A 12,503-nucleotide genomic window follows, 5' to 3' on the forward strand; every position below is an offset into this window, starting at 1 on the left:
GATTATACTTTCTGCCTAATTAAGCATCTATTGCTTTGAATATTCTTCAATTAGAAATTAATTGATTGTTATATTATTAGAATTTATTATAAAAATACATGTGTGCATTAATAAGTCAATTTAAAATTTTTGTTTATTACATTATTTCACAAAAAGACAGTCATGGATGAGACAAATCTTTGATTTGAAAAAATCTAATATCGGATAGAGATCGAATAAATTAGAAAAAGAGAAAAACTTTAGTAGATTGATAGCATTCCGCGACATAAAACACGGATCTCTTCGTGTATATGGTCATCCTACAGAAGTAATCAGGACACTTAGTAGAGGAGCATGATGTCCGTTAGCATATTTCAAGTTTTCTCGTCTCGGGCCTTCTAAGAAATATTATTCTCAAATAAACGTTTTGCAATCTGCATTAACATATAAAGTACACAATAGTAAACAAATATTTTAATCGCCAAATATTTATCTTATAATTTTTTTATATGATTAAAAAGAACATATTTGCTAAAAAAATATCTTACTGGAAATTAATCGTCATATAACAGTATTTGAAATATTAGTTGCATCTTTAGACGATATTGTTTGGAATAAACCGTTAGTTCATTCACTAACTATGCTTTATAATTCTTCCTATATTTTAATTCGAGAATTTTAATATAACCGTCTATTTTTTTTTATTTGACATTTGATAACTTAATACATTTTTTTGTATATTGATGACAAATTAATTAAAAGCAATGGAAAAAAATAATTTCTTTTCAATGTCTTGTTTTATGTGAAAACATGTTAAAATGTAAAAAAATAATGGAATATTTCAATTTGACTGACGCAATTTGAAAGCATATAGAACATTTAGTCCTCATATCAGAAGATCAGCTTTACATAACGGTAGCTATCATCGTCTGTCAATACATTAGTCAAATACGATATAATGATAAAAATATAATTTAAACTTTAATTTTCAAATGACTCAAAATACCAATATCTTTCCATATTTTCTAAAGTATAAAAAGTAGGAACGTCCTCAAAACACTATGTATCATCGAATGGTGTACGGTTTATTTTCATATGTATGTATGTGACGCGTTTCAAGATTGTCCGCGCCTTATGGCACCTGCCACTACATTTTTCCCTCTCACAAATTAGGCTAATTAATTCCCGCGTGAATAAACCCCTGAGGCAAGGCCTCTCTCGACGACTTGGATCGCGATGGTGAAATCTCGTCGTTCTCCATCGCGAGCGGGCGTGAAAGGGTTTCCCCGGTGAAATTCAAGATACCTGACCTCGTTTGACCTTGACCGAGCTCTACTCCCGCGAAATGGCAACAGGACAACTATTAATGTGTTTGTATCGTCTCATTTTCCGATTGGTAATGCTTTCGAACTTACGTTGCAGTAATATGCCATTTGATTCGAAAACGATCTAAATGTTTCTTTGAAAATCTTGTTGAGATCGGCTTCATATCAATCTTATGATTATATCTCTTTTTTAAATCTTGATATAAACGAAAGTATTCAAAAATTATCCAATATCTAAAGAATACTATGAAAAATTTCTACGTACAAGAAATATGCAAATATCAGAATAAATTTTAGGATATATTATTAAGATATCATAAGATATATCAAAAAAAATAAACATATTATTAAATCTTATATTCGCTAAATTATTATTTGTTTTCGTATTCTGTACGATTTGAAATACAGTCAGCAAAAATGTTCTAATATTCTTAAGTGCGACTACAGTTAGTTGTAGTCTCGTATATCGACCCACAGTTTATCTACTTTATAAAGTGGATATTTGAATTGTCCATTGTCGGTCTGATAAGAACGATAGATGCACATAACAGCTTCAAAAAGCTCTTTATACGGGCGGACATATGGCAGACAAAGATACATAGCAAACAATGGATAATAAAAGCATGCTACTTGTAGTAATTTCGATTATCTGTCTAGTTAATGGGCGGCTTATGCGATGACTTAAGGAAAAATGACTTAACGAGCAACATATTAACAATGCATAATATCTCTTGCACGATAACAAATGGCCTCTTTGACGATATCCAGAAAGAAATGTAGTTTTTGCAGACGGTAGCAATAAAATGAAAAATGAGACATCAACTGCATCTCTGCAAAAAACTTTGGTCGGTTTGACCAAGCGAATTTAGGATGATTCATGTAAACTGATCTTTTGCTGACGACACGCATTAATAAAGTTCATGAGTGGGTGGGAAGTGATTCCGGTGATTGTATGTGCAAATATAGAACACGGTCATTGTAGTCTAAAAAATATTGAGATTATTATACTTAAATTGTTCAATAAATCAAAAAAAATTGTTCAATAAATAAAAAAAAATCTAAAAAAATTTTATTTATTTAATTTTATATATTTATTATTCCATAACAACTATTTGTAACAATTGTATATAATTATTCAAATCGGAAGTAATAATAATTGAAGAAAAAAATAATTTTAAAATACTTGATTACATATCTATTATTAGAAAGTAAATAAATTTAATTTTCGCCTTGAAAGAATTAAATAGATATTGAAATTTTGATAGAATTAGGAATCAATTAGATCCTAAATTTTTTTTATGGGTTTCAAAGATTCGATTTTGCATTTTAAAAATACTTCAAGAGAGATTTACGACCGACCGTGAACCGGATCTTGAGGGAGGAAATGAATTCGTTAAGCATTGGGGTGAGCATCAAACGGAAGTACACATGAGAACGATTATGCCGTGCAATAAAGTTTCTAATAATTTTCAATTAGATAAAGATCAATTTTATACGCCTACAATTTTAAGCAATAGATTATTTTAAAAATATCCATGTGTCTTAAAGAATATCGTAATCGTTCTTTTTGAAATATTTTGCACAATTTACAGTGATTTAAAGTTATAGAGTCAACACAATTGTAAATATAATATGTTATAAATAATATTTGTCATTTTACTGAATACATTGTGTTAGGAAAGTATCAGAATTTCTTAATCAATTAATGTATATCAATATCAATATCACATTTAAATAATTCTCTCTGTAGCTGAAAATTTATAATTACACGAACTTTATTTGATAAAAATCTTTCAACTTTCTATCTCTCTTGTCTCGCAATTAATCTTTTAATATTTAATTGAGAATAGCGATTCTAATTCTCGGGCATTTTATAATAGTTTCATTTTATAATAGTTTCTCTTAACTCGCGAGCAAAATGCAGACGCGACGAACATTATAAATGCCAATAAATTCATTTCTCCCGCGTCTTTTTACGGTTATATCGCTGATATTAGCAATATAACCGTAACTCTCAGGAAGATGGATGTTTACGCTTCGATCCACTCGCTGCACGTGTAAGCGTAAGGCGCGTAAAGCGTACTCCTGCGAGTGCGTTCGCATGCGATGGTCGGACGACACTCGATGGTCTCTCCTCCTCGAGGGTTCAAGGTCCACCTACGGGAGTGATACCTCACTGCGGCCGGAATAATGAAAAGAACCGTCCTGGGAGTTTCTCATGGAGTCAGGGACCGCGTCCCCAGGTTCATTGCCGCAACTTCCCTTCTATATTTGCATTCTTTTGATGTCCCTTTAAACCGACATACAACTCGTTCTTATTATTCGATGCCTTTGCGGCGCTTTCGAATTGATCCCGATCTTATCAGATATTTGTAATCAATTTACATGTATTCTTTGATGCATTCTGTTTTCATATACATTTTGATGACAATTTAATTACAATTTAATTACTCCAAATTTAGATAAATATATATATTTATTGATATATTTATTTATCAAATATATTTATTTATATTTATTATATTTATTTATATTTATTTATATATTTATTCGATATATTTACCGAATATCGATAAATTCAGATTTTACGAAAGTATATTTTATCAATCTTAAAAAAATAATAAAAGTAATAAAAATAATAAAATAATAAAGAAATAATTGAAATTATTTATCTAATAAACAAGTAATTTATATAATAATACTTTTAGATAATTTAAGATAAAATTCCGGAATTTAAAAAAAATAATAAATAATAAAAAAGAAAAATAAGATATTAATTAATTAAAATATCATTTACTCTATCTGATTATGAAAATTTGTGTATAATGTAAGTTTGTATCACAAAAATACATAAGAGAGAGATAATATTTTTCTATACAATTCAACAATAGCTTTTATATTTCAATTGGATTAGTTTATTGACCTCGCAAGTATCCAGTATGTATTCAGCGTTACTTTTCTATAAAACATTAGTTCCTTCCTGCGATGTTACGCACATTTGAGCATAAATACAATAAAATTGTATGAAATAACGTCAAGCGAATAATATAATTTAATTTGTAGAGAATATATTGTTATATCGCCAAGACTAATTGTTCTACCTCGCATGTATAGTATTGACAACTTATTTCAGTCATGCCGCATTAGCACTAATTCCAAGTTGTCAGATTTAATCCGCCCATTTGCCTAGACGTAATGCGAGATTATACGGTAGGTGTCGAGTGCGCACTTTTTCTCACGATATTTTATCCATAGGAATTATCCACGTTATACGTGTCTGACACATTAATCTGCGGCAGTTAGCACGGTCTGACAGAAATATATCACGTATATTTTTCTCGCGTCGCCATCTTTGCAATCAATCACGGGCAATTACTAATTTGAGATCTACTGATCTATATAAGATAGAAAGTTTACATGCGAGTTGTAATTAATCTTCCTTTTTATGTCAAATCTGCGAAATCGTTATAAGTTTACAACAACTATTATAATTCATACAAGATTATATTGATATTTAATTTATTATGCATTTACCAGTATCACAAATTTATTAACATGGACTTAATAAAGTTAAACTATAAGTTTCAACTATAATTATAAAAGATATAAACCTTAAAAGAGATGCGCACTTTCTCTCGACCGACATATATTCTTTATGACGAATAGTTCAAGTAAATTCTTTAGCCAAAGGTTTTTAATTTTGACATTGAATATTGAGATAAGATACTCAAACACACTCAAATTTTTTCAAAATAGAGTCCAATTGAAATTTTTTAAATAATATTTTATCGATTATTCTTAAGCATATTGGTTAAATCCACTTAATTATCAATCGTTTATATCTTTAAACTATTATTATCTCGTAATAAAATGGAACTGTCATTTGATGAAAATTTGTTACATTCCTGAAAAAGAAATGACACTTTTGAGGTATTTTTTAAATATCATTTAGAATTTTATTTTAATAATATTAGAACATACATCACTAACATAATAATGAGCGACTGACACGAAATCGCTGCACATTCTTTCACTCCTCTCGTTTCATCGGGACATCGGCACGCCACATTTTATATTCAAATACAGATATTATGCTGCTCGGCCTCGATCGTTGCTCGTCCGTAATGCGGCTGCGTCTTATGATCCGTGACCGCATTTTTCCCTGGATTAACGAACGTTCAACCCAAATCGTCGCGCGACTCGAAGAAAGATAGCGAGGCAGATTACTACTAAAAAAAAATCACTTTCGAAAATCGCCGAGCGATTCCCTTGCGGCGATCGCCGGAAGTAGACCGGAAATCGGTCGTCCCGCTGTAAGGCCATTCGATTTCACACGCGGATCTTCGCTGCGTGAACGTGGAATTTGCATTGATAGTTTCAAAGATAGTTATCATTTCGTGACGAAGATATTATAAATAATTATATTAATTGATACCTGTCAAAAATATCGAGAGTGTACTGAATTTTAATTATGTTGGATGATATATTTACATAATATTTCAAACACTGTTTAATTGTTTGACTTATTTATATTTAAGAGATGTTATATTTTTAACATACATTATTTAAAAAAATATTGTATATTAATACTGTAATAATATTTATATAATTTTTAATTTAAATAGTAGTTATAAAAAGAAAGTATATTACTGCTTATTTTTTTCTAACAAAAAAAAATGAAATTATTTGACGATATAATATTTATTAGTTGTTGCTTTTATTACTGCTGAATATTTTAAAAGGTTACGTGAAAAAAAATGAATTTATTTTTCTTTTGAAGAAATAAAACACATGCTCACGGATATGACAGATGTCGGATAATTTTAAGGTTCGCGACAAGTATGACGTTTTCTTTTCACTTCGCATATCCTGTTGCTGCGTTTCGCAAGGGAGTCCACTCAAGCGAAGAGAGACCGAGATAGATAGACCTCTCCCGAGGGGGTGATTCGACGCGAAGGCATTTATCCAACATTGCCTTGTATCACTCACGTTTCGCGTTTCCCTCTTTTCTTCGACCCAACAGGATGTCCCATTCACGAGAGTCTTGAAAGACGGTAATCGTAACTGACCGACTGACGTTTCGCGTGAATGTAACCATCGTCACGGCACGTTCAAAAGCCTTCGAGTCGTCTCCGCAGTTAACATCTCCATTGTTAACGAAAGGAGGAAAGTAAGGCCGCAGGATGGCTCCCTCGAAGATCGTTTCGGGATAATTTGCAATTGTACGTGGAGAAAACGTCGCCAAGAAGCAGCGCGCGGGAAGTGCCGCGAGATTCGCAAGGCTGCAATTTAGTTCGTGCGTTTCGATTGTGCGATGAAAATATTTTTTCGAAGAATTTTTTCGATCCACAATGGTAGATTTTGACACTCTTTGGAAAGTAAATTCTTCGCACGCTTGTTCATTAAAAAAAAGAATTAAAAACGAGATGTTCCTCGTATTTTTTTAGCTCTTTAAAAATGGAAGAAAATTATTTTTAATATCTATATTTTTGATCTTCTCTTTTATAATTGTTTTTATAATTATTTTCAAATAATTTCATATCATTTATAATAAAACCAATAAAGTATAATCATGAGTTTAAGTAGAATTTTAAAATAAAATTTTTAATAATTAAGATTTTTGAAATTTTTAAAACTGAAATTTTGGATCATGTATAAACAGAATTTGGTCTTTGAAACATCTAAAAAATTATAAATTTGTTACATTTGTGATATAAATTTTTGAGAAAGATTAATAATTAAAAAAAAACAAACTACAATGATTACATATAATTCCCTGCAAAAATTTAACAAAACTTGTAGATTTGTATATTCACTTATACGCAAAATGTAAACTAGAATAAGTTGTCAGTCGTATATATTAATGTGAATTAGGAATTGTTTACTTTTCCTAGTAAACCTTCATATTTTCACGTAGAAATAATTTTTCCGAATCACCGCGGAAATTTCTCGGATTGTAAAGGATTATTTGCCCACATGTTCGCTTATTTGCATTAAAATATAACACGACATATACATCTCAATCCATCGAAATGTTAAAGTACATTCGCAAGAAGAAAAGATTTATGTACGTGACTCGCAAAAAATCGACTTCGCGCACAAATAATCTTGGAAATTCTATTTACAATGGCATCGAGAAGATCGTTTTAAGATACCGACATTACATACGTTTCCTTTAAATCTCCATTAAATTTAGAAGTTGGACAAGCATACAACGGAGTAAAATATTTTACCGATATTTTTATATCAATAATGTGTAACATATTAGATGTTAATAACTTATTTGTTTATATATATATGACAATATATAATATAATAATAATGTAAACAATCGCATATGATTCTAAAAATAGACAATTTTCTAAATTGATGAAGTTGTTAATAAATATATTTTTTAAATAGATTTTAATTCAATTTAAAAAATAAAAGTATAATTATACTAAACATTAATAAATTATTTATTTACACAAGTAGTATCTTATATTTAATGCTTAAAAATAATTGTAATAATAGACATAATATTTTCAATCAAATTAAAATTATTTTTTTTAAAGAGATAGTATAATTTTATTTAATTATATTTATGCAAAACAGTAAATTAATAAATTCACATATAATTTTATAGATTTTGTGTATAATAGAAATAAAAACGCTTGTAACTTGCGACAAGCGCGATATCTCGCATATTTTTATTTAAATTTATTCTCTGTAACGATTGCAATATTTTTTTTTATAATATCTTATCTCATTATATCTTTATCGTTTTTGTTATAGGTTGGCGATGGCGGCATTATAGTACTCGATGCTACTTTGGATGCATCTACGACCGACGATGCCGAGTGGGAGATCTCCGGGGGTCCGCCATCACCCTGCGATGTATCGTTTCTCAACGACAATGTCCTCATCAACGGACGCAGCAACCTCTCGAGGACGCCACGAAATCATAAGGTGAGTGAACTCTTGTCGTGATTATGCAGTTTTTCCAAGCGACGCTTTGTTCGAACAGGTTTCGCAGAGAAAAAAGTTGCATCACAAGCCAATGTTTAAGATTAGTATTGCTTGTATGTTTATCTTCACATGCCTTTATTCTGCAATCACGTTAGTTTTTATAGAGAAAAATTCCAACACTTAACATTACATATTTTTCTCTAATAATTTAATCTATTATTACAATTTGTAATAGTGAAAAATATCTATTATTAAATTATTAAATAATAAATAATAATTAAATTGTTATTAAATTAATAAAAATTATAAGTGAAAATGCAAGCAAATTTTATAATACAAAAAATATATACATAATTTTCATTTCTTAGAAAATTAAAAAGTAAATTATTGCCAGCGTTTGAAATGTCCACGCACGAATTGAGAATAAAACATATGAATATTTTCAATAAATAGCAAGAGTAATTTTGAAAATACTAAATTTATTATATATTTTTAAATAATAAATTATATATTTTTCATTATATATTTTAATAATAAAATAAAAATTTTTAGTATTTTTTTGAAATTTTTTTAATGAAACAGATCAAATTTATTGTAATTAAATTACGTTATATTAATCATCATTAATTTTTATCAACGTTGTCAGTTATCAAAAACATTTAAAAGTCAGATGCGTGCTGTTTTTAAATATCATCGACAATACACAGAACCTTATCAACATCTCTTATTCTGTTTACCGTGACATTACGTGTCTACCTAATCTAATCAACTGCACTGCAATTACTTGTGGCTCATGACCCGACCACCTTACTAAATCAAAAAGCGTAATATTACTTTCAAGATCACGCGCGCGCGGCGTGAGAAAACTTGCCTCATAACTATTCGTGAGATCGGATGCACAATGTGGCTGGCTGACTCCCACGTGGCTCGAGGAAATTTTTTCCCCTTGGAGGGAAAAGAGAGAAATAGGGGGAGAGAGAAAGAAGGATTGTACTAATCCATGCCGTCACGTAATATATTTTTGGCTCACGAGTACGACAAACGTCAATGTTCCACGCCTCTTGGCGCCAGAAACACGTTCCGGTTATACATACGCGCTATCAAGGAAAACATTCTTTGTCTGGGGATAATGTAAAGCAAAAAAGATCCTATCACTGAGGAATATTATGGATATATGAATCCGTATAAATGTATATAGTTTACAGATGTGTAGTATTAAAAATTATTTATAAAAGTAAAATAACACATGTTTTCTGTATGATGCACATATTTTCCACTCTCTTTCTTCTCTTTCTTCGCTAACGTTATAAATTTTCAACGCTGCATTATTTCTCCAGGCTTAGAATTCTCAGGATTGTTTTCGAAATATCACTCACTAGGCTTTCATATATTTAATTACACTGGTTATTCGCTGCACGATTAAACATTAATCTGATATTATTTTTAGCACCTCTTAATCCTGATATTATTTATAGCAGAGTTTCTATTTGATTTGAAATTGTAATAAAAAATGTATTTATATATTATATCTAGATATGACGGAGAGAGAGTTCTAGGTACAGTTAGATTTATATGTTAAAATCATTTATGGTACATGATATATTTTGACATTGAACGCGTTGCACCAAATTGTGCAGTAATAAAAAGTGAAGATCTTCTCGCACGATGTAACTATGATGTAATCTATTAACGATAAACGGCAAGTAGATAAGCGAACAAAACGTCGTTTATAAAAGATGTAAGATAGACGTAACATGCGGGAAATGGTTGAATCTCAATAATGCGCGATGCACACACGTTGCAATATAAGTGTTCGCTGCACCGATAACATATCGCGGGATTTAGTATTTCGTAAAACACAATTGTATAAATATTGACATTAATACTGGGAACATTACGATATTTCGTTTAGCTATCGTTTGAGCAACTTTAAAGAGACATTTTGGAGATATTGCCGCGAAGAGAGTTAATTTGCAAATCATGCATATTTTAAAAGACACGTCTTTGGGAATAGACTCTGGTCTAAATGTCAATATTAATCAGCTGGTTAATTATACGGAAAGTGAAAAAACGCATTCAAGCGTGCGTAATTGAATTTTCCCCTAGTTTATCTTTCACATATATATTTTTTTTAAATTAAAAATATGATTACTATTTATATTATTATTTATATTACACTATCGTAGTTTTTGCAATTCTTTTATGATGATATATTATGTGATTTTATAAATAATTCATACAAAACATACATATCATAATTTATAATTTTTGTATACTAATATAATCATTCTAGACATAGTGTTTTGTAAACATCCGATCTAAACCTCTTTGTAATAATCGTGCATAATTAGATCTAAAAATTCTTGCGGAATTTTTGAATCGTTTCCATTAAATCATTAAAGACGTAATCATTTCCTACGCAACCATCAGTCTTTCCACTTCATTCGCGACTTTCTCACGCGATCGCACGTCAATTTGATGTTGCGATGCAGGGGGGCACTCTATCAACTCTACCAACACCGATAAAATGCCAATTTGTAAGTAAAAGTATCGTGTCCGTGGACCGGCAATGATTTTCGAGCGCCTCGTCAACCAAGTTAATCTACCGTGCATCATAAGAATAATCGTGGATGAGCAATCCTGCTATTGCTCTTTAGTACAATAAATGCAGAAGACGAGTCACGAGAAAAGCCATATATCTTGGAACTGAGTAAATATTCATAAAAATTGTCTCGAAAGATATTTTTTTATTATAATATTGCATCTATATTTTTGATCAAAATAAAATATTATAAATTAAAATAAAATATGACGGATTTTCTCTGAGCACATTATCGCTTAATCAATCTAAAATTGACGTTTTCCTTGATAAACATTCGATTTCGATCATTTTTCGCAGAGATATTAACATTGGGTAATGCAAAATTATGATTATGATAAATTAATACGTTGTTTGAAATGAAGTAGAATTTGGAAGACACGCGATATCGCTCACATCTTATCGAAGATACGCGATATCGCTCACATCTAATCGGTCATTCGATTATCTCTGACATTTTACTGTTAACGATCGATTGTAAAATCTTAAAGAGTATAGACTTTGTCTTTCAAGTATTCTTAATGTATTTTTTAAAGTAATTTTCTTAAAGTAAATATTTTTAATGGAGTAGAATTTTTTTATTTTTGAAATTCGATTCGCTTAAATCTTTAGATCTTTAGTTCATCGTAGTTCGTCGATACCTTTGTCGAGGATAAATTGATACGACACAACGGCCTCTGTTCATAGATAAAGGCAACATCGATAACTCCGGATCAGTCAGTTTCTGTTTTATATTGTCTATTGTGTTCTTACGAGATCTCGCTATTCGTCTCAGGAGAGCCGATACTTCCTGGATCGCACGATGGACGCCGCGTCATGTTTTCTCTAGGATTTATTTCAGTGTTCGTATACCGTGTCGGATTGATGGAAACGCTGGAATAACCGATCGCGCATTATACACGACTGGAATTCCTTTCCGTGTCTTATCGTGGATTGAGTCCCGGTTAGAAAACGCGGACGTTGCTCCTGGATCCAACGATCCAGATGAGAATTCAGTTACCTCGGGTTCGTCGCTTTCGGGGAAGGCGAAAGATCCGCTAAAGGAATTTTACAAGCACCGAAAATCGTTACTTTTATCCTAGCCAGTATCGGAAATAATTTATAAAATATTCATCATTCATTTTTGTGATTTCCATAGAGTGGAAGATAAATTATCACAAATATGTACATGATATATTTTTATCAAATAAAAAATACTATCATATTTAGTTAAAAAAAACTAAATAATGATATATATTAAAAATATATAAAAGAAATAATTACCATAAATATATTTGTATAAAATAATATAATCAAACTACATATGTGCTTGAGGTAGAAATATGTCTTTTTACCACACTTCTCTTAAAAGCGTATCTAAGGAATTCTTTCTACACGCTATCGTCTCCGCATATCTACCTCTCGCAAGAGGAAACTTGTTCTTCTCGTTTATGCACTATGTTTTAGTTTTATTGTACTTTAATCGCGTTACTTTAATACCATTGATGTTTTCGAGTTTAGCGCTTATTTTGCGTCTTTGAGTTAAATATATACAACTTGTATAGAATTTAAAAATATATTCGCGACAAACAGCTGGTACATTTTGTATACGTCAATATTTAATCTCAAGCTTATAAAGCAATTTAAAAAAAATATAACGAGATTCTATTGCA

The 12,503-nt window shown here is 30.4% G+C and overlaps 1 protein-coding gene across 2 annotated transcripts in view; it reads left to right on the forward strand.

The window, feature by feature from the left end:
- The window catches only part of LOC105253276, a 35,684-nt gene that overhangs the window by 11,533 nt on the left and 11,648 nt on the right, over positions 1–12,503 (forward strand). For both annotated transcript variants that reach the window (XM_011261222.3, XM_011261213.3), the window contains exon 2: positions 8,079–8,252. In XM_011261222.3, coding sequence (XP_011259524.2) covers positions 8,079–8,252 — 174 coding nt within the window. The remainder of the gene's footprint in view (positions 1–8,078; positions 8,253–12,503) is intronic.

This window comes from Camponotus floridanus, unplaced genomic scaffold (assembly GCF_003227725.1).
Source record: "Camponotus floridanus strain SB8 unplaced genomic scaffold, Cflo_v7.5 scaffold22, whole genome shotgun sequence".
NCBI classification, from domain to species: Eukaryota; Metazoa; Arthropoda; class Insecta; order Hymenoptera; family Formicidae; genus Camponotus; species Camponotus floridanus.